The sequence below is a fragment of the Mus musculus genome, chromosome 10 (genome assembly GCF_000001635.26).
Source record: "Mus musculus strain C57BL/6J chromosome 10, GRCm38.p6 C57BL/6J".
Lineage (NCBI taxonomy): Eukaryota > Metazoa > Chordata > Mammalia > Rodentia > Muridae > Mus > Mus musculus.
Genome location: NC_000076.6, coordinates 120,843,353 through 120,871,327, shown reverse-complemented (window position 1 = coordinate 120,871,327; position 27,975 = coordinate 120,843,353). Strand labels below are relative to the sequence as shown.

Genomic DNA, 27,975 nt, shown 5'->3' with positions numbered 1-27,975 from the left:
AGGAATTCACAGTGGCAGGGAGAGTCAGCTGTCCATCCGAAACCGCCGCACTATGGTTTATTAGCACTGTGCGTGCGCTTAGCCCTAGGTCAACCCAAGCCATCAGTTGTTCCATGAGTGTGCCTACCGTTCCTGAGGTTTTAATTCGTTGTTTTTGTTTCCTCTTTCCTACTCAGCTTCTGCCGCTGCCTTTGCCTCTGCTGGAGATACCACAGCTATGTCTGCCTTCAACCTGCTGCACTTGGTGACGAAGAGCCAGCCCGTGGCCCCGAGAGCCTGCGGGCTCCCCTCAGGTTGCCAATTGTTGTTCTGTGGTAGGGCACCGGGCAGAGTGGGTATTTCTGCTGCAGGAAATGGTACACCAGCATGCTTTACTAAACTTGATCTCTTTTATTTGGACCCTAATTTAAAGATGGAGATTGGTTACAAACCCTCACCGTCCTCTGAGTGACACCCATTTCCATGGTCCTTTCAATATTGGAGGTCCCTCGCCCAGCACTCACTTGTCACCAGTGTTTCCCCGTGTCGTCTTGTTCTCCAGTGCATGGGTACACATCTACAAGTCAGTGCACAGGAGGTAGAACTTTCAGCTTGTTAAGGGAATGCCAAGCTTCTCGCTGTACATGTGGCCGATCCTTTAGGGAAAAAGTGAAAATGGGAAACTTTAAGGTAATTGTGTCACGTATACTGTAGCCAAGAGTTTCTATTAACAAGAACCAAATAAACAGAACGGATATAGCATGTTTCAAACTGGGTCCAAAATTAGAACCACAGGCTGGAGAGATGGCTCAGTGGTTAAGAGCACTGGCTGCTCTTCCAGAGGTCCTGAGTGCAGTTCCCAGTAACCACACGGTGGCTCACAACCATTTGTGATGGGATCTGATGCCTTCTTCTGGTGTGTCTGAAGACACCTACAGTGAACTCACATACATAAAATAAATAAATAAGTCTTAAAAGATAAAAATAAGATAAGATAGAACCAGTATACTTTTTAAAGATGTGATTTTTAAGCACTTAAACCAAAGAAGCATAAAAGTTCAAACTTTCACTGTGTGTCTATAACATTTAAGTTAGTATCTCAATTTTATTATGAAATTCGCAATGGTCAAATGTTTTACTTCAGTGAATATGATTGTTAATACTATTTATAGTCCCATTACTGTATACATCTTTATCAATATATCCGGTAGAGAATTTTATTATGTTATTAAACACTTACAAAGAGTCGAATGCATGCCGTGAGCAGTGGGGATATGGTGATAAACAAGGCTCAGTTGATTGGGTTTTTCAACAAGTAGAAGAGAGAAATAAAACCGGAGGAGGCCCTCTGACCATATGTTGGTGTGGCTAGACTGGACACGTCTGTGCCTTGGGTAGAGTGGGGAGCAAGAGCGGAGTGATCCTAGCTGCCTTCTGTAGTGACAGAAGTTTTGGAAGGGAGGTGGCTCTCTGAAGCTTAGGAGGCCTCCACAAGGAAGATGGCTGATCGCAAAGCATGCGCAGCGGTTAATTGCATGGCCCGGAGTGGGGAGAGGGGGATTTCCAGTACAAGGGGTGGCGGAGGGGGGGGGGGGGCTCTGGGTTTTCCTACACAGCTATGATAGGGCTTGAGATAGCAACTTGATTTCAAGTGTCAGAGAAGGCACTTGTAAAAAGTAGATTTCACGTTGTTGATCTATGACAACTCAGGAGTAAATGCAGCCTACTGCACAGAGCCCCGCCCCCAACCCCTTTTTGGTACGCTGCTCCCTGGCCTGCGCGTGCGTGGATGGATTTGAGGGCGCGCGGTAACATCAAGAGTCGGGAGTCTTGAAGCCGGTGATGAGAGCAGATGGGAAAAGGTGAGGGTAGACAGAGACAGAGAGGCGGGCTGCAGACCTGGCAAGGCTCACCCATTGCATTGTGTCTGCACATGAGGGAAACCTTTCTACCATACGGCAGTTTTTCATCGCTATAGACACGTGCAACAACAACTGGACCACAAACGTACAGCCAAGGCTCCGTGTCTATTTTCTCCCTAACCCCCGTTGTAAATACCGCTACGGGGAAAAGCATACAGTTTTGTAGGGCGAGTTTGCTACCCACAGCGGAGACACAGAGTTTATAGAAGAGCAGTGTATTCCTTAAAATGTAACAGGCTCATAAAGTGTTCCACAAGGACACTGCTGAGTTGAAATACAAATGACTGGAACTTTTGATGACGAAACAATTCAGACATAAATTCAACAGAACCCGGTAAGGAGCAAGCCATTCCAGTAGGGTGCTCAGTGCTCAGCAAGCAATTCTGGATCCAGACTGATGGAAATTGGAATCTGGCTTTGACTCTTACTGTCTGGACGTCTTAGTTCCCATATTTTCAAAAGAAAGAAAATAATAGGTCCTGTCCAAAATGGCTGCTGTGAGAATTAAATAAATTAGCGTATCAAAAAGGTTAGGACACTGCCCAGTGTAAGCACCATAGGTATTTTCACTAGGCTCATTACAAAAATGATATATATTTATAAAATATATTTATATTTTTAAAAATGGATATATATTTATATCCATTTGGATTTATATTTTTCCATGAAAATAGGCTTTTAAAAACACTTAAATGTGTATAAATTTTCTCTCTCTTTCTTTCTTTCTTTCCTTCTTTCTTTCTTTCTTTCTTTCTTTCTTTCAAGACTTATTTATTACTTATATGTAAGTACACTGTAGCTGTCTTCAGACACACCAGTAGAGGGCGGCATCATATGTCATTACAGATGGTTGTGAGCCACCATGTGGTTGCTGGGATTTGAACTCAGGACCTCTGGAAGTGCAGGCAGTGCTCTTAACCACTGAGCCATCTCTCCAGCCCCCATAAATAAATTTTTTTTTAAATTTTTGATGCACTTTTATTTTTATAAAGTTTATTCAAATGTATTATTCTATATAATCTTTTAGTGCTCTCTGAAAGATCAAAATATATTTTAAACTAAACATGCATGAAAAGTTCAAGGTATCTAATTTTTTTTTCTTTCCATTTTTTATTAGGTATTTAGCTCCTTTACATTTCCAATGCTATATCAAAAGTCCCCCATACCCACCCACCCCCACTCCCCTACCCACCCACTCCCCCTTTTTGGCCCTGGCGTTCCCCTGTACTGGGGCATATAAAGTTTGCGTGTCCAATGGGCCTCTCTTTTCAGTGATGGCCGACTAGGCCATCTTTTGATACATATGCAGCTAGAGTCAAGAGCTCCGGGGTACTGGTTAGTTCATAATGTTGTTCCACCTATAGGGTTGCAGATCCCTTTAGCTCCTTGGGTACTTTCTCTAGCTCCTCCATTGGGAGCCCTGTGATCCATCCATTAGCTGACTGTGAGCATCCACTTCTGTGTTTGCTAGGCCCTGGCATAGTCTCACAAGAGACAGCTACATCTGGGTCCTTTTGATAAAATCTTGCTAGTATATGCAATGGTGTCAGCGTTTGGATGCTGATTATGGGGTGGATCCCTGGATATGGCAGTCTCTACATGGTCCATCCTTTCATCTCAGCTCCAAACTTTGTCTTTGTAACTCCTTCCATGGGTGTTTTGTTCCCAATTCTAAGGAGGGGCATAGTGTCCACACTTCAGTCTTCATTCTTCTTGAGTTTCATGTGTTTAGCAAATTGTATCTTATATCTTGGGTATCTCTCCAACCCCCATAAATAAATTTTCATTTAACTTCTTTTACTTTAACAGTACCACAAATGCATGTTGCTTGAGATATATCGCCTCTCTCCGTCTGTTGTCTCTTTTGAACACTGATGTTGTGTGTGTGTGTTACTTCTGTGCATCTCTGGCAGTCAGGTGACAACTTATGGGTGTGTTGTTCTCTCGACCACATAGTTCCTGGAGATTGAATCCAGGTTGCCATCTTTGGCTGCACGTGCCCTTACCTACTGAGCCATCTTGCCTTCCCCAGCCTGTGTTTGATGTCTTTATTCCCTGTGGATGCTGGATGTTGTCCAGCACCAGACGTCACGTTCTGTAAATATGTGTGTCTTCCATTCTCACCACCCCATATTGACAAAAACCCAGAGAAACCTTTTTTTTTTTTTCTTCCCTTGGACTGGCAAATGAGTTGGTTAGGGTTTCTCTCACTTTCAAGGGTCATTCTTATTTGAAGTGCAGTGAGCGAGCTTGTTATCTACGCCTCTAATGGGGTTTTACTCTTTGAGAGGCAGGCACGCTGAGAAAGTTATTAGATTTAGCGACAGTGATACAAACTATTTGAACTTTCAAATTTAAAAAATGTCGTTGTGATGACGAGAACCCTAACCTTTACGACTTGGTACACAGAGGGAAAGAGGGCAAAATGGGAGGCATAGGAAATTAACATGAAATTTTTATTTCTTGCTTTAAATCCCTGTTCCTTGGCCCAAACCCATTACGACAGAAATGTCTGTAAATCAAAAAAGATTTTGGTTCCTTATCCCCATTAAATTTGAGTACTGAATAATAATTCAATATCGAATAGCAAATTAATTTTGAATAATTATTCAACATTGATTTTGAATAATAATTCAATACAAAATAACTCCAGAGCTAAAAGGAAATAATAATTGAAACAGGCTCCTAAGATTGATCGTAATGGGCTGGCCTGCTGGAAGCCTGTATCTCAGAAGTGATTTATCATTTTCCAGCTCTGGCTTGCCTTTCTCCTTATTTTTTTAATAATGCATAATTTTAACTAAGAGCTTATTAGGTGCATCTGAGTTATGGTTCACTCATGTTTGTCATTAAAGGTCATTTTTCTCACTCAGGATTTCTTGGTAATTTCCCACAACAGCTCCTGTAAGTATTATAAAGCACCCCGGGCCCGGAGCAGAAACTTTGACCACAGTTCTGTCCTTGGCTTGTGTGTGACCCTGGACATGTCTGTGAGCCTGCCCAGATTTCCTTCTCCTCTTCTTTAAAATGAAGAAGGAAAGTTAGATAATCTGTTCCATCATGGAATTCCGTGCTTTGTTTTTCTTCTTAGCTACAGTTTTCATTTCTGGCTGGAGGTGAATTACATCGCAAATGTCAGTATTAATTATTACTCCAGACCTACAGGAAAGTCTGCTAGGTAGTACTTGAGCACCAGAATCCTCGTCACTAAAGCAAGATGAAAGGACTATCCGAAGAGGGATCGTGCAGCAAAATTTGATGCACAGTTTTAATCCTAGGGAAAATTTGGTATTGCGGTGGCTTAGATCAGATAGCATGGTAGTTCTTGGCCAACTAGAGGCGCTGTCTAGATAGGTCTAGTTCTAGTTCTAGTGATAAGCCACACTTCACACCATGCACACAGGAAGCAGTTGAGACTCTGAAGTCACCTCATCGACCTGTTTAACAAACCAGCCCACGACTGCTAGGTCGTTTGGGAAGATAGCGTTCTAGTGAATAAATGAAAACTCCCAAGGGCTCATTCCGAAAATGGGGTTTGAAATACAAAGACCATGCTCTGTGAGAGGAGAACTAGTGAACCAGGGGCTTGCGACTCTAGAACGTGACACAGCGTCTGGTGGTTGGTATTTCTTAAACGAATATATATGCACACATATATACATACACACATGTATACATATACACATATACACACATATATACACACACTATATACATATTCACATATATACATACATATATATACACATACACACACATATATACACACACAAATACACATACACACCTATATATACACATATACACATATGTATACATACACACACATATATAAATATATATATACACACATATAAATGCACACACACATATGTACCATCTAGAATTTATTTGCCTTTTTCTCTAAAATAGTATGAGTTCATTGGTTTATTAGTTGTTTGAAGGTGCATACATAGTTCTTATACTTACTACGAGAATTAAGAACTCTGGCTCATCTGGTCACAGCTGTGGAGCAAATTAGTATGTTTGTACTTTATTGAGTACAGATGCACACAACAGCATCTCTGTAAAGCAAAAAGCACCATTTTCAATTAAAACTGACAATAGTTCATTAGCAGCAACTGGTGTTACATCTACTTTAAAATCACCCCGCCTACCCACTGGAACAGCACAGTCTCTGTTAGTGCTGTTAAAATAGGCCTGTTAAAATCCGGACCACCTCCTATGGTCTTCTAGGAAACAAACAAATCAACCAATCAAACAAACAGTTTTGTGGACACAATGTGTTTGTAGTTTCTCGTTTTCTATTGTTCTTGTTCTAAAACCCCTGGGCTCTGCGAGAGGAGCTCAGAGCCTGTTCTCAGGCAGACAGGAAACCACTGTGAAAAGGACCAGGGTTTGGTAGCCCTTGGTTCTCTGTTGCTGTCACTAGTACAGTTCTGATTTTTCTGCTCACCATTTCCACAAGTTCATCTCACCTAGATTTTTAATTATACTAACATTTTGAAGAATACATAGAAACACAGATATGTATGATGTGTACGTGTGATATGTGTGTGTGTGCATGAGCGTGTGTGTGTGTGTGTGTGTGCATGTGAGCATGCAGTTCTTCAGGCTTGATGCGGGGCCTCGTACATGCCATATACACTAACAGGCCAGGAGTGGTGTGTTTGTTTGTTTAAAGAGGGATAACTTTAAAAACAGAGACAAGTTTCTGCATAGTTTGCAACAGAATTAGAAAGCAGCTGACTGGTTGCTACACCTGCCTTCCAGTAGGTGGCGCTGGCTTTACATTTCTTTCACAGCTTGTACTGCAGTGTTAGCATTGAACACATAGGTGCATTGTAAAAATCTGAAAGTATGTAAGGAATATCCAGTTAAGAACATATGGATTTACGAACCACACTTTCCCTGCCTATACCGTGTTCCGACGATATGCGTAGAGTGAAACCTTTTTCGTTTTCAATAGGACTCCAACCCCCTTTACTCCGACGTTTCTTGGAAATGTCTTTCATATGTAGACTCTCTACAAACTAAAACAAGTTTTTGTAAATTAACTTATCTTGTACCAAATAGCTGATTTAGCAGTAATTTATAGCTTTATATGCAGCTAAATTTTCTGCAGCGGACCACCCAAGAATTAAAGAAAACTACACATTTTGTTTTGCCATGTTTTGGATTTTTATAGAATCTCGAGATGTTATTAGTTAAACATGTTGAATGTTAAGCATGGATCAGTTTTTGCATGAATGGAATATTTTAGGAAACTAGAAAAATTATATTTTAAATATTTATTAATGAGTTGATTAATGAGTTGAGTATTTTTGAAACAAGATTTAGTAGCTTTATAATATAGTAAAGCTTCAATTAATATGGAAAACTTGATATGTGGTGTTGTTTAAAAAATCATTTGTGGAGAATGCATATTTTGTCAAGGCCGATTTGTCACAAAATAATGTATATGTATAAATCCAAAGTGCCAGGCATATGCCTTACTAAACTTTGTTAAATGGCAAACAAATCAATAATTATAAAATCCATAGTGCAGTAGAATAGTCAAGAGAGGCATGGAGAATATCTTAAACACATTTCAGTATTTCTTCTTGAACATTAAGCATAACAATGAGTGTAAAAGATATAAAACATTACTGTCTCCAACACTTCTATAGGATAAGAAAGTCAGCGCCTTTAATCCCAGCACTCGGGAGGCAGAGGCAGGCGGATTTCTGAGTTCGAGGCCAGCCTGGTCTACAGAGTGAGTTCCAGGACAGAGAGCCAGGGATACACAGAGAAACCCTGTCTCGAAAAACAAAACAAAACAAAACAAACAAACAAACAAACAGTCAGGACAAGATGAATGTGGAGACACTGCTTAGCTAGGCTGGTTCTGCAGTTACCCATGCTCACAGAGATGTTGGAAACGATCAGAGAGGAATGACAGGATCTTCCCCGCAGCCCCTGTGCATGATGAAGCAGCGAGCCAGAGGGAACTGCAGAACACGCCCCATCACACCTGTGGGTTTTCACCATCAGTCTTGCCCAGTTTAGAGTTTCAACTGAAACAGTTTAGTCAGCAATCAAACTTTTCATGATTCCTTTTGCTGGATACATTTTAATTTAAAGTTATTTAAGCTAGGTTATTGAGACAGAGTGACAAAATGATAAATAAGCAAATGTAGATATTTTGTGCCTTCACATTTGAAAGCAACTATTTATGGGAAAGCTTAACATCTGTTAGAAATGCCTTAATTTCCCCCTTTATCTGTATTTAATACGCCCACACAAGTATCACTTATCTAAAAATGCTTCAAAAGTATTTACTAGGTACACAGTGGATTAATAAATTATATACTTGCACAGTTACACATATTAACTTTTATGATAAATACTTCTCCCTTCAACACTACTTTATGATGCTTATATTCAGCCACGCGATTACAGAGAACGGGATATTATTTTAAATCAATAGATTATTTGAATTTTAGGCAAGCCAGGAAAATCTACCATTGTAAATATCTTTACAGTTGTAATTTTATAAGATTTTACTGCCAGAATACATATTATCTCAGGATGACTCATTCCACTTGATTAATATTTTAATATCACCCATGTGATTTTATATAACTTAACCTCAAGTTTCAGAGCCTTTTACTATAGTTTTGGCATTGATGAAGAAACAAATTATATATTCCTTACTGGTTTGTTTTTATTACCAGTTTGCTGTGGGGCCCCGGAAGCATCCTTTTCTACCTTTTATTCCATGTCTTCAACTGTAAACTAAGAGTTATATAACATTTATTATTATTATTATTATTACTTTTACAATTAGACAGAATTCTCAAGTGTTACATTAGCCGAAAATTTCCCAAACCTTGTAAAATAGAACCTCCACTTCTTGCTATCCAAGAGAAGAAAGCGGAGAAAAGAAACCAGGGAGCAGCCGGCTAAAACCCGGAGAGGACGATGGGGTGGCCAGGCAAAGTATTTCTTGTTACAGGAAATGCTTGGATCCTGTAAAGTACCAGAAAGGCTGAGATTTTTGACTGGTTGATTCACTGCTCCATTCACACCAGAACCACGTCTGTCACATCACGGGCACCCGATGCATGTCTGTGGACCGGGTGAATGTCGGTGAACAAGCAGTGGTGGCGCCCGCCTTTAATCCCAGCACTTGGGAGGCAGAGGCAGGCGGATTTCTGAGTTCGAGGCCAGCCTGGTCTACAGAGTGAGTTCCAGGACAGCCAGGGCTACACAGAGAAACCCTGTCTCGAAAAAAGAAAAACAGAAAAAAAGAAAAACAAAACAAAACAAACAAACACCCCTTAGGCCTCAGAACAGTGCCTCAGGAAGATGGCCGCTGGAAGGAAGTACTTTACTGATGCTCTTGTGAGTCCTCATAGACACTCCCTTGTCGTTTAACTATAGAGGCAGGAGAAGGGTAAGAAATGTTTTGCTGCTTTCTGCACCATACGGCAGGATGGCTTCCTGGGACCAGATTTCACAGAGGACAGGAAAGGGTGTCAAGGACGAGGTAGCTGTACCTAGCGGGGCGTGGAGCTGGCAGGAGATGACCGTGTGCTTGGGGAATGTGAGTTAGCAGTAGTGGGGCATAGTAAGGTACCACAGAGCATGCGCTGAGGAGAGCGTAGTCAACGGCTGGGTACAACCTCCAGGTCCGGGCTCCTGTCACATAGGCGTGTGAGCACACCAGGTAACTTCTTCAGGCATTAACTGCTTCTTAGGGGTTTTAGTCTAGAAGCTTGTCAGTTTTCAGTTTATAAGATGAGGAATATTAGTTCTGTTATTTACCCTGTAAATTATCAGTTGATGCTACGATATATTACTGTCTTCATAAATTTGAATACTCAGCTTTTTCCACTCTACTATTTTCATAATGAGGATTCAGCTTAAAAAAAAACCAAAGTGATGGGGGTTGGTGAGGGGGCTCGGCTGTTAAGAGCACTGGCTGCTCTTGCAGAGGACCTGGGTCAGAGTCCCAGCATCCTCGTGGCAGATCCCAACTTTCTGCTAACTCCAGTTCCAGGGGATCCAGTGCCCTCTTCTGGCCTCTGCTGGTACTACATGCATGCTACACCTACTTTCAGGCAAAACACTGCTATCCATGAAATAAAAATAAATAAATCTTTAAGACAAACATTGTGATAAGGACATATGATAGTTTGGCAGTATTCTTTCCTCTTTCTAGTGGAGCATAGATAATGTACCACATTTTAAAATGTACAGTAATATGAGAGTCTTTCTGAAATGGACCACATGAAGGAATCAGGTTGATTCTCCTAACCTGATTTGACTATGGGAAATTCCCCCTCTCTCTTTCCAAGGGGAACAACAGGTTAGCATTTCTTTCAGGAGTCAATGTTTTATAAGATACTCTCTGGCCCATGCTGGATCAACAACCTCATAACCTTACATTTAAGAACAGTTATGCTAGTCCTGGTGAAAAGACTTGAACTCGGACCTCGAGAGAAGTGATGAAGGATCGAGTACTTTCAAAGGGAACAGTTTCCTTACTCCATCCTTATTATCATTTTTATCACTCTGACTCACTCAGCAAACATCACTGTATGTTTGAAACCGAGATCTAAGAAACATGGGCACAGGTAACTAGAAGACATCTTGGGGGAAGCTTTCAACAGTAGCCACTGAGACGGAGACTTAAGTAAATAAGCAAGCCAAGTTCAGATCGACATTTGTCTTGCACCGACTTGGTATTTGGTACAGGAAACGCAAAGGTAGCGAGTAAATACGCAAGCTCCCTCTCTCCTTCGAACATCAGTAGAAGCCGTGTGCCTTTTCTTGAGTTTTCTGTGTGAAAAAGAAAAATGTTAAATTGTATCCTCTTCTCCAGAACATCTTAGGTTCCGCTGGGCTAATTGGTTAACTATTCATCCTGCTGAAGCTGCACACTTGGTTTTTGTCATTGTACTTAAATCGAGACTCAAGTTTGAAGCACACCATGAGTTAATTTTGGAGACATAAAAAAAGCTGAGTTTTTAGGCCACCCATTTTCTTTCTAAATGAAGTATATTCAAAGTTGTATTTAAATAAAATTTTGCGTGATAATCTAAGAGAGGGCTTGTTTCAGTGGGTGGTTACCTCTTATCTCTTAAGCAGACTGTGATCCCCAAAGGGGAAACTGAGGGAGGAGAGATGGATAGAGAGGATATGGCCTGCAAGTGTGTGTGTTTGTGTGTGTGTGTGCTCTCACATGCATACAAATCATTTTGATTGCGTGTAAAATGTAGAACTGAACTGAGTCTGTCTGGTTTTAATTTTTTTTTTCTCTATGGGCTATGAAGTTCAAGTGAAGACCCATGCTTTAAAAAAAAAAAATTAAAACCAGGGAGCTGCAGGTTTGTCAGAGTCTCACAAGCAATCAGATAGAATTGACATGAAGTGACTTTCCCTTCCACTGCTATCCCTAGATGATGGCAGCGCCTCCGAAATTCTTTTTTTAGTCATATGCTTTGCAAGCAAGAAAATGCTTTCAGGATCAAGACATGCCTTAAATATTTCTCTAAACCCTGAACTTCACGGTCCACATTAACGCGAATATCATTGCTCCCAGGGTTTGCATTAAGTTTGGAAGGGTTGATAAAGTAGTTTCTAGTTCTCTTGGGAGTTTAACAGATGCTGATGAAATCATGACCGTATATGGGCTTTACCATTAAAAGTTTATAGCATGCAAGTCAATATAGACGCCGTAGAAGATGGCTTCTATCTCAACGGCCATCCAACGTTTTTTTTTTTTTAATGACTCTTAGATCAGGATGAACGAATCTCCCCGTTGTCTGCGGCCAGGAGAGTCATGCAGCTTCATGAACAAGGCCTTGCTATTATGGCAAGAATTTCCAGCCATCCTAATTAGCCCAAGATACCATGTACCCCTGTCTGCCCACAGTAGGAAAAACAAAACATTCGTACACTTCCCTCCTTGGCTTTAACAGCACTTCATTTCTCAGATGCCAAGGTTTCGCCCTTTTGAATCTGAACCTTTTCCTGCTTGGAGAATTGGTAGCTTCATAAAATTAGCCACTCCAGCTACAAACATTCCTTCTGCATAGTTGTCAGCAGGCTGGATGCTCCCAGCCTTGGCTTATACACATTTAATCCCACCCCATCTATCAGTCAGCTTCTGGGGTGGAGCTTTCTTCCCTATTTGGACATTTCCTGACACTCTGATTTTAGACATCTGATTTCTATGCTTCCTATAGACTGCAGAGACAGCTAGACATTCATTGTCAGTCTGGATGGGAAAAGTTCAGGGTGCAAATGTGTGTTACCTCGCTTTATGCAGAGCTCTGTACACGCCTTCCCTAAGGACGCAGGTTGTGCTGCCCTCTTACCGTTCCTGCTTCTGTGTGTGCGCCTCAGGAGGCAGGAGCCTTCTTTGATTTGTCCCGAACTCTCCAGTGCTCAGCTGAAGTCTTAACTCACTGCAGATACTTCAACAAGTGACTGTAGAGAGAATGAATCACTACTAAGTTCAGAACTTTGTATCTTGAAGAATTTACAATGTTTCTAGGAGATGTCCCCGTGTAGTTGGACCGCACTGTATTTGCTCACGTAGATGCTACCCTGCAGAGCAGACAAGCTACCACTGAAGGCTGGCAGAGAGGAAGCCACCTGGATGAATAGAGTGGTAAAGAAAACGGGCCTCAAACGTCTTGTGAGCTGGCCTGTCCACTCTGCCAGGATAGAAACCGGAGGCCAATTTCATCGTTTGGTTCTGTGCCTGTAAAATACGTGGCATTACTTAATTCAAGAAATGTTTTCATTCTTTATATTATGTGTTTTTAAGGGCTTGGAGCACAGGTGAAATTAAACTAAGTTTGATGTAAAAAATTAAGGTTTTTTTTAAAAGCTCAGTTGGGGTATTAATTCTATACTTTCTTTACTTATGGATGTCCCCTGCCATTACCTACAGGATTACCCTGAAAGGGGAGAGGTGCCTTGTTTAAAATGTTTAAAATGGCCAAAGGGTTTGTTCTCTATGCTCGTGCAACGTTCATCTCCAACAAACCCTCCATTGATACCTGTCCCGTGGAGCTCGAGGTTGGTCTGGATTTAGATAGGCTGACATTAAGCCAGCAAGCAAGTTAGACACACTGCGTGTCTCTAAGCCAGCCCGGTGAATATACTGTCAGAGACGCGCTGGGTAGACACAGTCTGAAAGGTAGCCCCCGAGAGCCCTCCTAGAAACAGAACCTACAGCAATGTTTAGTAATGTAAAAAAAGATCGGATTACCGAACAGTCAAGTTTGTTGGCCTCAAGGCTTGCCCTTTGCCCATGTCCTGCGTTTATCCTGCTCTCGCTCTAGCTTTCTGGCTGCATTCACGTTACCTGTTTCTCTGTCACTCATTTATGAGCTGTACAGCGTCTTCATCTGGCCATCTCCTCTATGCGTTTGGAACGTTCTCAAGACATCCTTACAATCAGCTTCCTCTCCTTCTCTAGGACTCTGTCCAAATTCCACTGTAGTGAGCGCCCCCTACCTACTCCACTGAGACTGCAGTCCTCCATAGCCTGGGGGCCCTGGCCCTGCTCCACCCTTGCCTTTCCACACTTCCGTACTTAGCTTAGCACCTTCTAAAAGACCTTCCTCTAGACCTCCTTGTTTCTCCTGTGTTCTGTGTAGCTTACCTCTGCCATCACGGGAGCTCCAAGGCAGAAGGTCGTATTTGTTTTCGGCTCTGCACTGATCGCATAGAGCAACGCCAGTGTTTAGCCAGTCCTCAAGAAAAAGGCGGAAGCCATGAGCCCGCACAGCGCAGTTAAAGCACTGCTGCACGCATGCTCAGTAGCTGGCAACAGTTTGGTGACTTAGGAAACTGGTCCTGATTCAGAGTTCTCAAGGTGAGCAGTGCAGCCCCAGGTTTGGGGACGCCAGGCCCTGACTCTGCATCCTAACACTTTGAGTGGTGTGTAGTCCCAGATATATTTACTCCGGGGGAAGAGTTCGAACTGAGGCTGCCTCTATAAGCAGGAGCCCTCTGTCACGTGCTATTTTGTTCTCTTTAATGAATTGCTAGAGTTGTAAATAAAATAAAATAAAATAAAATAAAATGAATAAGTAAATAATAAAAGAAAAAGGAAAAAAAAGAACACAGTGTGGTGTTTGTAAGACACATTTGCATTTTATTCTAAAAGTCGGCTAGATTTAGTTTCATAATCTCCCACTTACAGACTCTAACACCCCCCGAAGCCTGAAATAAAATATTTTTCCAACATGATAGACTAGTGTGAACTCGAACGTGGAAGTTCACAGTAAAAATTAGCCTATGCTTTAATTTTACGTTGCCTGTCAATACAATAGCTGGATATTCCTACATTAACGTCACCATCTTAAATCAGAACAAGATAGATGGCTCATATTTATTACCTTGGGGAAAATAGTCAAAATTTTCATCTTTCCCTAGTTCTAGAACAGAAATTCAAATTCTGAGATCTTCAGGTGTGGGTTTTATTTGGATGTTTCTTTCCCACACCGAAGTATAAAATCTATGGTTCAACAGAGCTCTCAAGCACTTAGGTGACGGATCTGATTTACTCCGGACAGGAAGTAGAAGGTCCGCTCCGCATTTTGTAGATGTGGTGAGAGGCTTGCACGGGCTTGCCCCTGATGCTGAAGGATGTCGGGACAGCATGCACGCAGGGGACAGCAGGCGTGCAGGCTAAGGGCAGGTATTGTTGGGGGCTGGAGAGATGGCTCAAAGGTTAAAAGCACTGACTGCTCTTCTGGAAGTCCTGAGTTCAATTCCCAGCAACCACATGGTGGCTCACAACCATCTGTAATGGGATCTGATGCCCTCTTCTGGTGTGTCTGAAGACAGCAGCAGTGTGCTCATATATATGAAATAAATCTTAAAAAAAAAAAAAAAGAATTGCATAAAGGCAAACATTGTTACTTTCTTGTGTCCTGCCAGGACCGTGAGTTTCCTCCACTTGTCTTAACTCCTTAGTGCAAGATTTATTTTTAATTGAAATTTACTGCATAATTTGAGAAGAGAGTTGTTGCCTGATTTTTCTTACTCACAGAAATAGGTATATGGTCCGACAACTGCATGTTTGAGTTGCTATGTCTTCTTAATGAGTTATGTTATAGCCAATCCTGGGAGCCTAGTTTCTGTCTGTAAAATGGACATATGCATCTGAAAGCATGCATGGTGTAGAATGGAACTTAATCTTAGTACTGTCTTCTCCCTTACTTCCTATTTTCTTCATTTTTTTCCAAAGACTTATTTATTTATTATATGTAAGTACACTGTAGCTATATTCAGACACACCAGAAGAGGGCATTCGATCTCATTATAGATGGATGTGAGCCACCATGTGGTTGCTGGGAATTGAACTAAGGACCTCTGGAAGAGCAGTCAGTGCTCTTAACAGCTGAGCAATCTCTCCAGCCCCCTTTCTTCATTTTTTTTTTTTAAAGGTAACTTGCTAGAAAAAAATGCTTTTCTGAGGGTCTGATAGAAAATAATTACAGTAGAATACTGGTACAGAAGCATCTAAACTGCTACCTTTTCAACTGGATTTTAACTTCAAAATCCTCTGCGATTCCGTACCCAGGGGCTGCTAAATCCCAGTTGCTGTCATCAGTCAAACAGGGGCGAATCTGATGAAACAGTCAGCTATGGTCACAGTTTGAAGCAGGCAGAATCAGAATGCAGACTCCGTTTTAGAAGTGTGTGAAGTGTGTGTGTGTGTGTGTGTGTGTGTGTGTGTGTGTGGTGGGGGTGACAAGGCCTTGCTTTGTGGGATGACACGTGTGTCCTTCCTGCATCTGCGTAGCTACTGGAGTTTTAACGCAACTCTTCCCTTCAACAGCAACATGGAAGACGTCTTGGTATAAAGAAAAAAAAATACCCTGGGCATATTTCTGTACTTAAATACGTCTGGATTGGGTTTAGGATGTATCTGATCCATGTAACAATTACACTACAGGGAATGGGTTATGATTCAATATACAGGGGGTAACATCATTCCCCTAACCGTAGCGTGTTGCATGTGTGCACACACCGCCTTGTGCCTTCAAAGTGTGCTATTAAACATTTCAAGAAAGGGGTACCTCTCCCGCTCCGACATCCTTCTAGGCCAATTTGGAAGTCATTGAGCAGATGCCGTATAACACTAATGTTAAATTGCCCTGAGTAATGAGAAAATTACGGTACCTAAGAGAAGATGGTAAAGGAGAACCAGACATCCAATGAGTGACGCTCTGATTGCAAAATGAAATGATGTCTTCAGAGTCCACACTGACACCATGTGCCTTGAGCACAGTCACTTTGGTAGGGAGCAGGGGACCAGGACAGGCATGAAGCTACTTTCTGTGCATGCCGTGTTGGCTGTGCTAGCAGAATTAATGCATCAACACAGCTTTCAATTGCCCAAGACGTCTATTATTGCCACTGAACGGTGTGGCGAGACTTTTACTAAAATCCGACTAACTTCTCATTGAGTTGCGTAATACGAAAATCCGCAGGAGTTGTTTCTAATATGCACGTCTTTCCTTTCGCTATTAGGTATGCTTTAAATGGTATGACCAAAGAGTAAAAAGTGCCTGAAGTTGGACCACTTTACATGATTGCCAGCCTTTCTCAGAGAGTGAACCTTGCTTAGAGTTAGGAAGCAACATTTATTTATATTTAAGGTTGGGAAGCTAGGATGTAGGAAAATTTCGCTAATGTGGAAGATGACCTTTAAGTGCATCAAAACCAAATAATTTGTAGGCTGTGACATAGGGCACATTCCTCCAAAATGTGTGTGTGAATACTGCTTTCGTGGGTCTTGAAAGACAACAAAGGAAGCTGGGACGAAAGCTTTCCCCCTTCCACACACGAGGAGGACTAACAAAGGAGTCCGGAGGGTCCCTTTCAAAGTTCACCATTAAAACGGGGTCTCCGTAGCACAGCTAATGAGATGGGCTCGTAGCGGAAAACAATCTGTTTTTAAGAGTGTTTAGATCAAAAGTAATTTCTAATCTATGAAATAAGGACTCTTCAATACCCGCCATTCACCAGCAAAGCTTTTATGCTTGCATTGTTTACTTCAATCAGATGTTTTCAATTTTACCTTCCTCCCCCCTCCCCTACACATACATGATAGGGTTCATCAATACTGACCAACAGTCTCATTCTTTTCCTTCAGAAAGGAGATTTTTAAAAAAAAATTTTTTTGAGAGAGTGAGTGAGAGAGAATGAAAAAGAGAGAGACGTCTTTACCTAAGCGATTTGTAAGCATCTGTGCTTGAAGCTACTTTTTTTTTTTTTAATGAACACTCCTTAGTAAAACGAGTCAGGGTAAAAAAAAGCAGAGAAGCATCCAGTGTTAGGGAATTGCAATCCAATACCATGTAATTTAAACCCACGGTTGCTTCTCTTGGACCAAATGACATACAGATGGGTGGCTGAGCTCTCGCAACGTTGGGAACACAATTGGCCTTTTTGTATGAATGAACGTGTATTAACCCAAAATATTCTCGACAGACTTGCTTAATTCTGATTGTTCAGATCTTAATTATCAAGCCCTTTGGAACCGATAACTTTAACCATGATAATTTGTCAGACTAAGTTTCTGATGAATGGACTTTGGGGCAAAACTAGCCGGCACCCTTCTGGGACATCAATGAAAGCAAAAGTCAATTTTAAGAAGTCTGTGAGGGAGGTGAGCAGGAACTCACCCAACTCAGGGTGCCTATTGTTTGAGGATGAGGCCCTCTTCACTCAAGCTCAACAGGCAACTATAAGGGAGACATTTCTGTCTATGCTTTGGACAGCAATGATCAGGTTTCTCCCTCCCCCCACCCCCCCCAGGGTGAGTGAGCCTGGTGTTAACTGCGGTTCAGCTAGGTGGGAGGCCCTCAGGGCTATTGCTGAAGTGCCTATGTCCCTGGGTCTCTTTCTAGACCAACGAAGGATGGGGAGGTTGGTAGAAGTTAGTGTGACTCCTGCCGGCCTGGCCATAGTAATCTTCTGTTGGCTCTACTCTGCTCTTTTCCTGGCTCCCTGCTTTCTGGTAGAGAAGCAGCTTTCTGTCTAGGTGGCCCTAGTTCCAGAAGCTGATAGCCCCTTCTTCAGTCCCACAATCGGGATAGCTGGCTAGTTAATTCTTGCCAAGTTTAACTTCAGTAATCTCATAGTCTGTGTTAGGTGCCTTAAAAGTAAACAGTGGGAAGGGTTTCCATCGGCAAGTCAGGAGACGTTGGATTTTATGTTCAGGATACCAAGGCTGACTTCAAGACACTGTTAGGGGACCTCTGTGCTGAGGACTGTCTGCAGGCAGCTTTCCTACCATGACGGATGGCCAGGGAAAGGCCCGTAATTGCACTGAGCAGTGGCTCTCCTGTCTCCTGTTCTTCTCAGCTGCTTGCTCAGGTAAAGTAACTACGCACATAAACAAGTGTTGTCTGAATATCTCGCTGCACTCTGTGCCTATTGAAATAGAACTACCTTCACTGTCAGTAACATTCGAATCATTTCATCACTCAGATCAGGGAAATCCTCCCTGCTGAACTCTCCCAGCCAGGACCGCACAAGCCCTGAAGTAAAATCACGCTCAGCTTCCATGTGGCTGTGTCTTTTTCTTCCTGCCTTTCTCTGTCTCTCTGTCTCTCTCTGTCTCTGTCTTTTTCTTAATCTGGAATTCTTGAATCTCTCTTTGTATAAGTAAATACCTTCTCCTGAAGTCTCCTGGCAGTTCCTTGCTGGTAAGACACAGGCTTTAGAAAAAACATGCATTTCTAAAGACCACACAGAACCTACTTAAATGTCTGTCAGACTCATAGAAAACAGCAGTTCCTACTGTAGAAAAAAAGACATGTTTAGGTTCCTCAGAAAAATAAATTGGATGGTAGGTGGTCATCTTGGTTGACAGTTGCATGGTGACAGCCTCAAGCTAGTCTACCAAGTTGCAAAATTATTCAGTGGATCTTTGTATGTCCACTATCACTTCATACCTGCAAATACATGCATGCTACTGAATCCACCGTTTTAAAAGGGGTTTCAAGGTATCAGGTGGCATAAAGGATGTGCTACAATCTTGTAAACAAATTCCCAGTGAGTTTCTAATATCACCTGCTACAAGCCTTGGCTGTGACACGTTGTTGCTGCGCCAGGGGAATCATGGGGCTTTTTAAAGTGCATTCTGTTGGAGCTTGGAGACCGGCTGCAGCTCAGGTAAGGTTTTGTGGTCCGCTAGGGATTCTCTGGTCATTGACAAGTGACTGTAGAGGCTGTGCTGTGGCGGCCAGCCAAAGCAAGTATTTAGGATTCAGGCTAAATGGCTCTTTCTCCCATATCCTCTCTTTCCAGGGTCATGTAGGGATAAAAAGAACTGTAAGGTGGTCTTTTCCCAGCAGGAACTGAGGAAGCGGCTGACACCCCTACAGTACCATGTCACTCAGGAGAAAGGAACTGAAAGGTAATGTGTGCTGTAATAAAAGCAAGCAAGCAAGCAGGCAGGCAGGCAGGCAGGCAGGCAAGCTGGCAGGCAGGCAGGCAGGCAAGCTGGCAGGCAGGCAGGCAGGCAAGCAGGCGGGCAAGCAGGCAAGCAGGCAAGCAGGCAGGTGGGCAAGCAGGCAAGCAGGCGGGCAAGCAGGCAAGCAGGCAGGCAGGCAGGTGGGCAGGCGGGCAAGCAGGCAAACAGGCAGGCAGGCAGGGAGGCAAGCAGGCAGGCAGGCAAGCAAGTAGGTGGGCAAGCGGGCAAGCAGGCAAGCAGGTGGGCAGGCAGGGAGGCAAGCAAGCAGGCAAGCACCACTTTCTCCCACTCCTTGGAGTCTTCTTCCCTGTTGATTATTTTAAAGAAACTATGCATGCTGGGTAAGGCCTGCAAATGACTGTCTTTGAAAAGGCTGGAGATGGCACTGTTTGAGTTAAAGCTGAGTTTCTTTTCTGCTTCTCTCCACTCAGCGAACTATATCTATATAAAGCCACGGGACTTTTGCTAAGGGCCTGTTTTTAGTTTACAGTGAAATGTGTGGAAGCAATAGCGATTTGGGTGCCCCCCCCCCTTTTTTTTTTTGGACGACATCACAGCAAGGAAAACTGTGAGGGATGTGGCGCTATGCCAGGAGGCTGGCATTTTGAAGGTGGCATTGTAAAGCATAGACGTTTTGGCTGCAAAAAGAAGGTAGCATAATTTAGTTCCTTTCCACCCCACTCGGATTTCTTTTTGAAGCACATGTGGAGAAAGTATTTATTGGCTCATTTGTGGTTGGAATGTCAAAAATTTTCAATAACTGCCCTTGCATGGCTTTGGTCCTTGGAAGTTCGCCCTACATCCTGGGGGGGGGGGGCAGTCGTTCACTTCCAAGACTGTTTTTTAGTGAATAAAATAAAATCTCTCTCAGCTGATTCCAGCGAAAAAGTAACTTGCCAAGGCCTAATGATTTTGTTGTCTAATTCATACCACGGGGCTCGGCACGAGGCTGTAAATGGTCCCCCTGATGCAGGTTTATTCGTGATGTGACTTTGTGTTTCCATTCAAGATCTGAAAGAGCTTCCTTCCCACACAGGGATCCTTGTTAATGGACAGCACGCTCTCCCTGTCACAGCCCCCACTGTTCACTGAGTTTACTGAACAATGAAGCTCTCTCACAAGGTGTGCCTTCCTTGTACCAGCGGCGGCGGCAGGGCTGGATCACAGGGTCCAGGACTTCTGCCCGCCAATGTTGTGTGCATGCCCTAGCAAAATGATTTAATGCACACAAACAACCAGAGATTAGGTCATTCTTTAAAAAAAAAAAAATTCTGTTTATAAAAAAAATTGGACCTCGTAAAGAGGGACGAAACGATAATAAAACCAAGCTGCAGAGCACACGGCCTTTTTGTTGGGCGACACAGCTGATCTGCATTAACCGAGTGACCTCCGCGCCTGTAAGATCGCTAACTTAGAAAAACAGTTCCTTAAAGCTGCAATATTCCTTTTCAAACCAAAAAATAAGACTCCTTCCACTCGAAGACTTGGGACCTGCTACATTTTCTGGTCCCCCTCTTGTATGGTGTGGGGCCGCGGAAATCTTAGGTAACAGTGTTCTTCATGTGACTCAAACAGTGGGCTTTTTTTTTTTTTTTAATTTGAAAAATATTCTAAGTATTACTTACTAGATGGCTTGATATTTTGACTTAACCTGTACTAGTTTGGAGTAGTTATATGCACATTTTATTATATATATGTATATATTCGAAGTATATTACTATTGTTCAAGCTTCCATATGTCTGGTCTGTTCTCATTTTAGGGCCCCAGACCCTTGAAAGTTTTACCAGAGAAATGTATTTAAACCAGTGTGTTCTATAAGAAGTAACACTAGCTCTGTTAACAGTTTTTGACGCTCTGTTTATCGTTTATCAGTGCCTTTGAAGGAGAGTACACACATCACAAAGATCCTGGAATATATAAATGTGTTGTCTGTGGAACTCCGTTGTTCAAGTAAGTGTCCTGAAAGCCGGTGGGCGTGGCCGGGTCACGTGACCACATGCTCCGGGCTGCTCAGTTACCTGCCCATCTTTCCTTTGCTGAATTTGATTCTATCCTTTCATATATTTGTCCACTTTCTGAAACCGACAATGATGACAGACTTTCTTGGCTAATTTCTAGCGTGACAGACTGGCTAACTTTGTACTGTTTAGACATTTAAAACACCCAGCACTAACTTTGGTGTCCACTTCAGTAACCATTGTCCTTAGCAGAGGTACAAAGAAAATCTTGGTGACAGAGAGCGTATGTATTTACTGATTTGTCTAATGCCCCGACGTCCACGCATAGGTCATTTTGCAAGTCACTCACGCACATCCCTCAGATTAAAATGCATCCAGCGAGAAGCCTCTTTATACTTCTACAATGAAGCGCTATACCCCAAATAAACATGAGACAGCAATATCTTCTACCTGAGGTTAACATTATTATTTTGACATTGGCCTAAAATCCTCTTTTTGAAAAATCCTAAACGTTCACAATAATGCTGATACCACATAGACTTTTTGACCAAGACAGATAATTCTTGGTCTGGATAGGATAATCTTATCAAGCAAGGACAGTTTTTAACCAAAAACATTTTATCTGGGTGCTGGGTGCGTAAAATCTCAGGCTCCCTGTATGTCCTACAGAATTGCTGCCCTGGTGGAAATGAAAGCAGAAACCTTACTTAGGGGTGAGCATCTTTTATCTGAGACAGGATTAGGAAGTTTCAGAGAATAAATAACAAAAGAAGAATGGAAAACATACTTTAGTTTGCCCTGTGCTTCTCCTTTAAGACACTAGCATTTACAGATATTTCTGAAATAACAGGAAAATGGTAGTTTCCTTAAAAATTCTTAAGAGTTCCAACTTTTCCCCAATGACATAAACCCTTTTGCACGGTCCTGTTGGTTGACAATCTGTTCTGAATTCTTACTCTTTTTTTTTCTCTCATGTTAAAAAACCGACCCTTCAAATTGTCACCCGTTCCCTGTCAGAAAACACACATCCTCATATTTCAACACCCTTAGCTTATGTCATAATAGTTGACATAACACTTAAGACAGCTGCTGAGCCATGCTAAACTGGTTAATACCCCAACCGGCCAAAGCTGCCCACATCCCTTGGCTTTTCGTTTGAGATGTCCCACCTCTTTCCCCATCATGTGATTTCACTGAAGGACTCTGCTGAAGGAAAACTTACTGTTTTAAATAAGAAACAGAGCCAACTGTGAATGGAGAATTTAACCCTTGTGAGCGTTTGATTCGCAAACCCTGAAATCGAGATTCTTACACTAACTCGAGTGCTTGCAAGAGTCACATTCACCTTCGTGGTGACCTTCCCGGTGACACTCTTGGTGACCCTGTGACTTTCCCCCTAGCGTTCCTGTCAGCTTTCATTGTCTAAACTTCTGAGAAATAGGATTTAATTTTTCACTCATACTTTTGCTGGTTTTCGTCATTCACTCTCTCTTGATGTCTCATCTACTTTGGGGAAAAGCACCCGTGCTCCGCTGCCACTGGAGATGGAGTACTTTATTGGCTTTGTACGACTGCCTTCGTGTTCAAAATGTGTACCTGGGTGCCCACGGAGATGCAGGGGCCACAGGGCATGCACGGTTTTGAGAGACTTGGATTTTCCCTGTCCTCTTTTTCTTTGTACGTTGTTTGCTGAAACTGTGCACCTCAGGGGTCAGGGGTCCGCTGCTCCTTCCATCCAGTCTCTCCTGTGGTTTGTTTTCCTCTCTCTTCTCATGGGGTGGTACACCTTTCATCTCTCCCAAATATTGCTGCCCCTAGTTACAGTCTTCATTTTCAAGCAAAATGATAGTTCAAGGATGTATTAATTTTGAAGACAAGCGTCCTGAAAAGTTGGGGGGGGGGGGCAAAAACAAAAAACAAGAACTAGATGTGGAAAACACTGAGATAGCCTTGCGGGCTCCTGCCTTGGGTCAGCTGACTTCCCTTCCTGTCTGTGTACATGCCTTTCTGTCTGTGTATCCGCTTTCTACCCAGGGATTTAACTGGGTAGCCATGAGAACACGAATCAGTGAGTTTATTCCAATAATAGAAAATGAAAGTTGGGGGGGTCATAGTTGATTTGGGGGGGAACAAGTCTAATTTGATTGATAGATATATTGTTGAAGACTGGGTTTGCAAATAAGTGTATGTAATCGATCTGAGGTTTGGACAGAGGCATATTAAACAGGTATACAGAATATGGAACAAGGAGAAATTCCTCTTTTGCAGTTACTTCTAATAAGTTTTTAAAAGATACGAGGAGAAAAGTTATCAATCAGCAGGTACAAGTTTAGAATCCACATAGTTGTTTGAATAAGAAAGTTTGAAGTATTTCATATTATAAGAGAGGGTTAGGATAAAGAGCAGTTTGCTAGTAAGAAGTGAAAGGAAGTTAGAAAGAAATCAGACACAGCAGGAGTGGTCATGTGTACACGCACAGCAGGAGTGGTCATGTGTACACACACAGCAGGAGTGGTCATGTGTACACACACAGCAGGAGTGGTCATGTGTACACACACAGCAGGAGTGGTCATGTGTACACACACAGCAGGAGTGGTCATGTGTACACACACAGTAGGAGCAGTGGTCGTGGCCTCTAGGCAGAGACAGAAAAATCCTCCCCCTCCTCCCCCTCCTCCCCCTCCTCCCCCTCCTCTCCCTCCTCTTCCTCTCCCTTCTCTTCCTCCTATTTCTCCTCCTCTTCCTCCTCAGTCCATCTCCTCCTCCTCCCCTTCCTCCTCCTCCTCCTCAGTCCTGCTCCTATTCTTTCTTTGGGGTTGAGGAGAAGATGTGTTTGCAGCTGCTACGTGGGTGGCACAGAGCTCATGGCTGTGCCCCAGTGCTGTAGTGTACTACACATTTGCCCTTTGGAACTTACTGGAAAGCTACCCTTTTCAGCACTGGGGAAAGCTGTTGGCAGAAAGGGGCAGTTGACTGCAATATCACCCAAGGGGAGTGTCAGGGAAGCTACTGACCGCTCAGTACTGCTGCCCACAGCACACTGAGCACAGTCGCCATTGAGGAAGTCGGGCGTCCCAGAAGAAGGTACACTTTCTGCACCAGCTGAGATCTTGGAATTTGGGTTTGCTGGAGAGACTTGTGTAGGAAAAGCTGTTTCCTCTACTGGAATCAGGTGGTGGAGACGCTCTGACTACTGGAGGAGAGCAGCTGTCCATGTTACAAGAGCTGAACTGGAGAAGCTGGGGAAACTCCTGGGACAGAAGCTCACGGTCCTCCAGTAAAGGAGCCATCTTCCCCTTTTGCCTTCTACTGGCTAACATGACATGGTGCTATCTGACCAGGAAAGATGTTTGGAGAGCTCATTGGAGCCAACAAGAAATGTGGATTTAGAAACGAGAGGCACTGAATGGAACGCTGGCAGGCATCTTCATCCTTCTTTCTAGGGATTCCCAATCAAAAACAACTAAGGGCACCAGCGAACTAGTTCGCCTTGCCATAGGGTTCTCCGGAGGCAGTTCACCTCTTGCTCTGAGTACAGGGTCACGTGAATGAAGTTTGTGGTTTTTGTTAGAAGGAAAGGGGTGAGAGATGAGAAGCACACCAGACTAACTAGGAATGTTCTGAGGAAAGCGGTAGGGAGACACGGTGAGGTACGGGACCTGGACGTGTCAAAATGCTCCCCCACCCCCAAACCTTCATTTCTCTTACCTGGGGCAAATGGAGCAATGTACATGCATGTGTATGCATACGCTTCTCTTTAAAACATCGTGTGTGTGTGTGTAAACATATATGAATGAGAGCACATGCCATTTCTTGCATGTGGGGGTCATCTTCCATCTTCGAGAAAGAGGTGTCTAGTTCTTTGTTGCTTGCCAGACTAGGTGGCCCACAAGTTTCTGAACTCTCCCTGTCTCTGTCTCCTCTTTCTCAGAAGCACCAACATTACATACATGCACCATGGCATCTGGCTCTCACGTGGGTCCTGGGAATCTGACCCCCAAGTCCTCACATTTGTATAGCACTCACTGTACCTACTGAGATTCCCCCCACCACCACCTGCCCGTAACCTTCTCTTACTTGACTGACACACAGATATCACAGTTCCTCACAAAAATGCCTACTTAATTGCTCCCATTTCATTTCTAAACTTGTAAACTCTTTCCTTCTTTCAGCAACACACTGCTCCCTCACAGATTGCCAGCACAAGAGCCTCCTTCACAACCTGCCTACAAACCACACGTGTGATCTACCCGGTACACAGGTCATGTTCTTTCACACCCACAGAGTTTACTCAGCTAGTTTATCTCTCTTATGCTCCTCCTGACCTTCAGTCAGTAATTGACCGACAGAAGCAAGAATGGTCTCATCTCTAGTTATCTGAACACCTAAAATTTTGTAAATTTATTCCACATCAGATAAAACCAGAGAGAGAATTGGTAAAACAGTTCCTTTCAGAAAACGCTTTTGATCATTTATGTCATGCTGTCACTGGTAAATCGCTACGTGCTATGGAACAAAGAAAATAATGTTACAAAATATTTTTCCCCCCAAGTTGCTATGGTTTGGTTGGCACCATAAGAGAAAATGACAGACAGTTATAAGCAGCACCAGGCTCCAGGATAAAATGCTTTCGTGTGTGGTCAGACGATATGGCTGTGTCAAGTCGGCAAGGGTTCATGGGACTGAGGGCACAGTTTACTAGGTGGGAGTGAGGAAGAGGAGGAGGAGGAGGAGGAGGAGGAGGAGGAGGAGGAGGAGGAGGAGGGAGAGAGGATGATGAAGAGTGGGGGATGAGAAAGAGATAAAGGAGTAAGCTTGGCTTTTTCCTGTTGGAGGATCCTGATGGATTATCTTGTGAAAAGAGAAATTAGCGATAAGATCAAAGGTATATCTTTCAAGACAATGGGAGACTGGTCCAATAGGAAGGGAGAGATGGGTTGTGTTGAGAACAATGGGAGATGCAGCTGGAGCATTGTAGGACATTAGTGAAGAAAGGGCTTTTAACCCACTCTTATCCTCTAAGCCTCAGCATCCTTCCTCCATCAGATTCTTTGTTCCTTCCAGAGTAAACATGGTCCTTACATCTGTGTTTCTTAGCATGTTCCTTCCATCGCTGCAGTTTCTACTTAGTTCTGGATACTTATGCTGTATATGTGCGTGCATGCATGCGTGTGTGTGTATGCATGTGTGTGTAGATATATGTGTGCATGTGTGTACATGTATGAATATGTGTGCATGTGTATATGTGTGCATATGTGTATGTGTGTATATATGTGTGCATATGTGTGCATATGTGTGCATGTGTATATATGTGTGTATGTGTGCATGTGTGTATGTGTATGCATGTGTGTGCACATGTGTGTATGTGTGAGTATCTGTATGTGTGTGTATTTGTGCATGTGTTTACCTTCTACTAAGTGAACTTCACAGTGTAAAGAACATGCCCTAGTGATATTTTCCTCTTCGCTCCAGACATGTGATAACCAACTAATTATGATCACATGCATGTCTCATTACGGGTGTGCAGGTTTTGGAGAGGATTTGAGGAAAGGAATAGCATGAGGAATGTGGGAAGTCAGTCATAACAATGCATACAATAGATTTCTGGGAATAAAATAAGGGATATAGGCTTGCAATAGAGGCATTGGGAAGTCATGTCAGGGCTAGCTGATAAACTGCACCACTATCTACGTGAGGTCACCTGTTTGTGACTCTGAAGACCCATGCCACATATGCACTTCTTTGTGCATAGTAACTAATAACCCTCCACGGAACAGCTCAGTGAGAGTGAGCTGAGACTAGGCTCGTTAGCAAGGACAACATTACTAGTAAATGATAGCTAATGCTTACATAACAGTTTTCATATGCCTGGCATGGTCCTAAGTGCTTCATATGAAAATCACGTCTCTCCAGCTGCACATTTCATATAGGAGAACCGAGTGAGGAGAACCTCTGAGAATCACAGTTAGCATGCGAGAGTGTATGTTAAACGGTAATGCTCAATTTAAAAGGAGTTCTATCATCCGATGCTTTCTATTTTATTCTAGCCAATCAGGCATGGCTGTTTCAGTCAACGTCACTAGAACTAGCAGAACACACTCGCGTCTCAGTTCTCTGTGATCTGCTTGTTTCGGTGCGTGCGGACTTGAGTAGAAAACTGGAGATCATCTCCGTTCAGGGAAAGGCTAGCTCTGTTGTGGCCGATTGCTAGAATGTCTCAGCTCAAAAGGCACTTGGAGCCATCCCAGTAAGACATAACGAATGTGCAGGAGCCAGGAAGCCACCAGCCCCTAGGAGCAGAGCGGGAATTATGGGTAGGACCATAGCAATTGAAGCACATGATTTCCACCTATCGATTTCCGGTCTCATTTTTTATCTCAAGTAGCTTTATGACATGCTCATCACTTCTTTCAAAATTTCTTGTTGTATTTCTGTGAAGACTGGCATCAACAGGCATGAGCAATTCTAAACGTCTTCTCTGTATCCCCATCTTCATCAAGTCACCACACAGGGAGTGGCCAAAAGCAGCTCACAGGACATGCAGAATGCGGACCCAGGTATGTGGCCTCAGATTCGTTCTCCGCAAACTGGGACAAGCAAAGCCAAAACAGGATA

At 43.0% G+C, this 27,975-nt stretch overlaps 1 protein-coding gene and 1 long non-coding RNA gene across 3 annotated transcripts in view; one reads left to right on the top strand and one right to left on the bottom strand.

Moving 5' to 3' along the window:
- Msrb3 (methionine sulfoxide reductase B3) overlaps positions 1 to 27,975 on the top strand; it is a 117,912-nt gene that overhangs the window by 27,684 nt on the left and 62,253 nt on the right. Inside the window, exons 2-4 of one of the 2 annotated variants that reach the window (NM_177092.4) lie at positions 177 to 293; positions 19,236 to 19,344; positions 21,275 to 21,352. In NM_177092.4, the coding sequence (NP_796066.1) occupies positions 218 to 293; positions 19,236 to 19,344; positions 21,275 to 21,352 (263 nt within the window). In that variant the 5' untranslated portion in view covers positions 177 to 217. The remainder of the gene's footprint in view (positions 1 to 176; positions 294 to 19,235; positions 19,345 to 21,274; positions 21,353 to 27,975) is intronic. The other variant, XM_006513766.4, reaches the window with a different exon arrangement.
- On the bottom strand, positions 8,000 to 13,699 carry Gm15910 (predicted gene 15910). Its single transcript, NR_038023.1, has 3 exons — positions 13,567 to 13,699; positions 12,269 to 12,380; positions 8,000 to 10,727 (listed from the first exon to the last, which is right to left on the bottom strand). It is a non-coding gene; the product is annotated as a predicted gene 15910 (long non-coding RNA).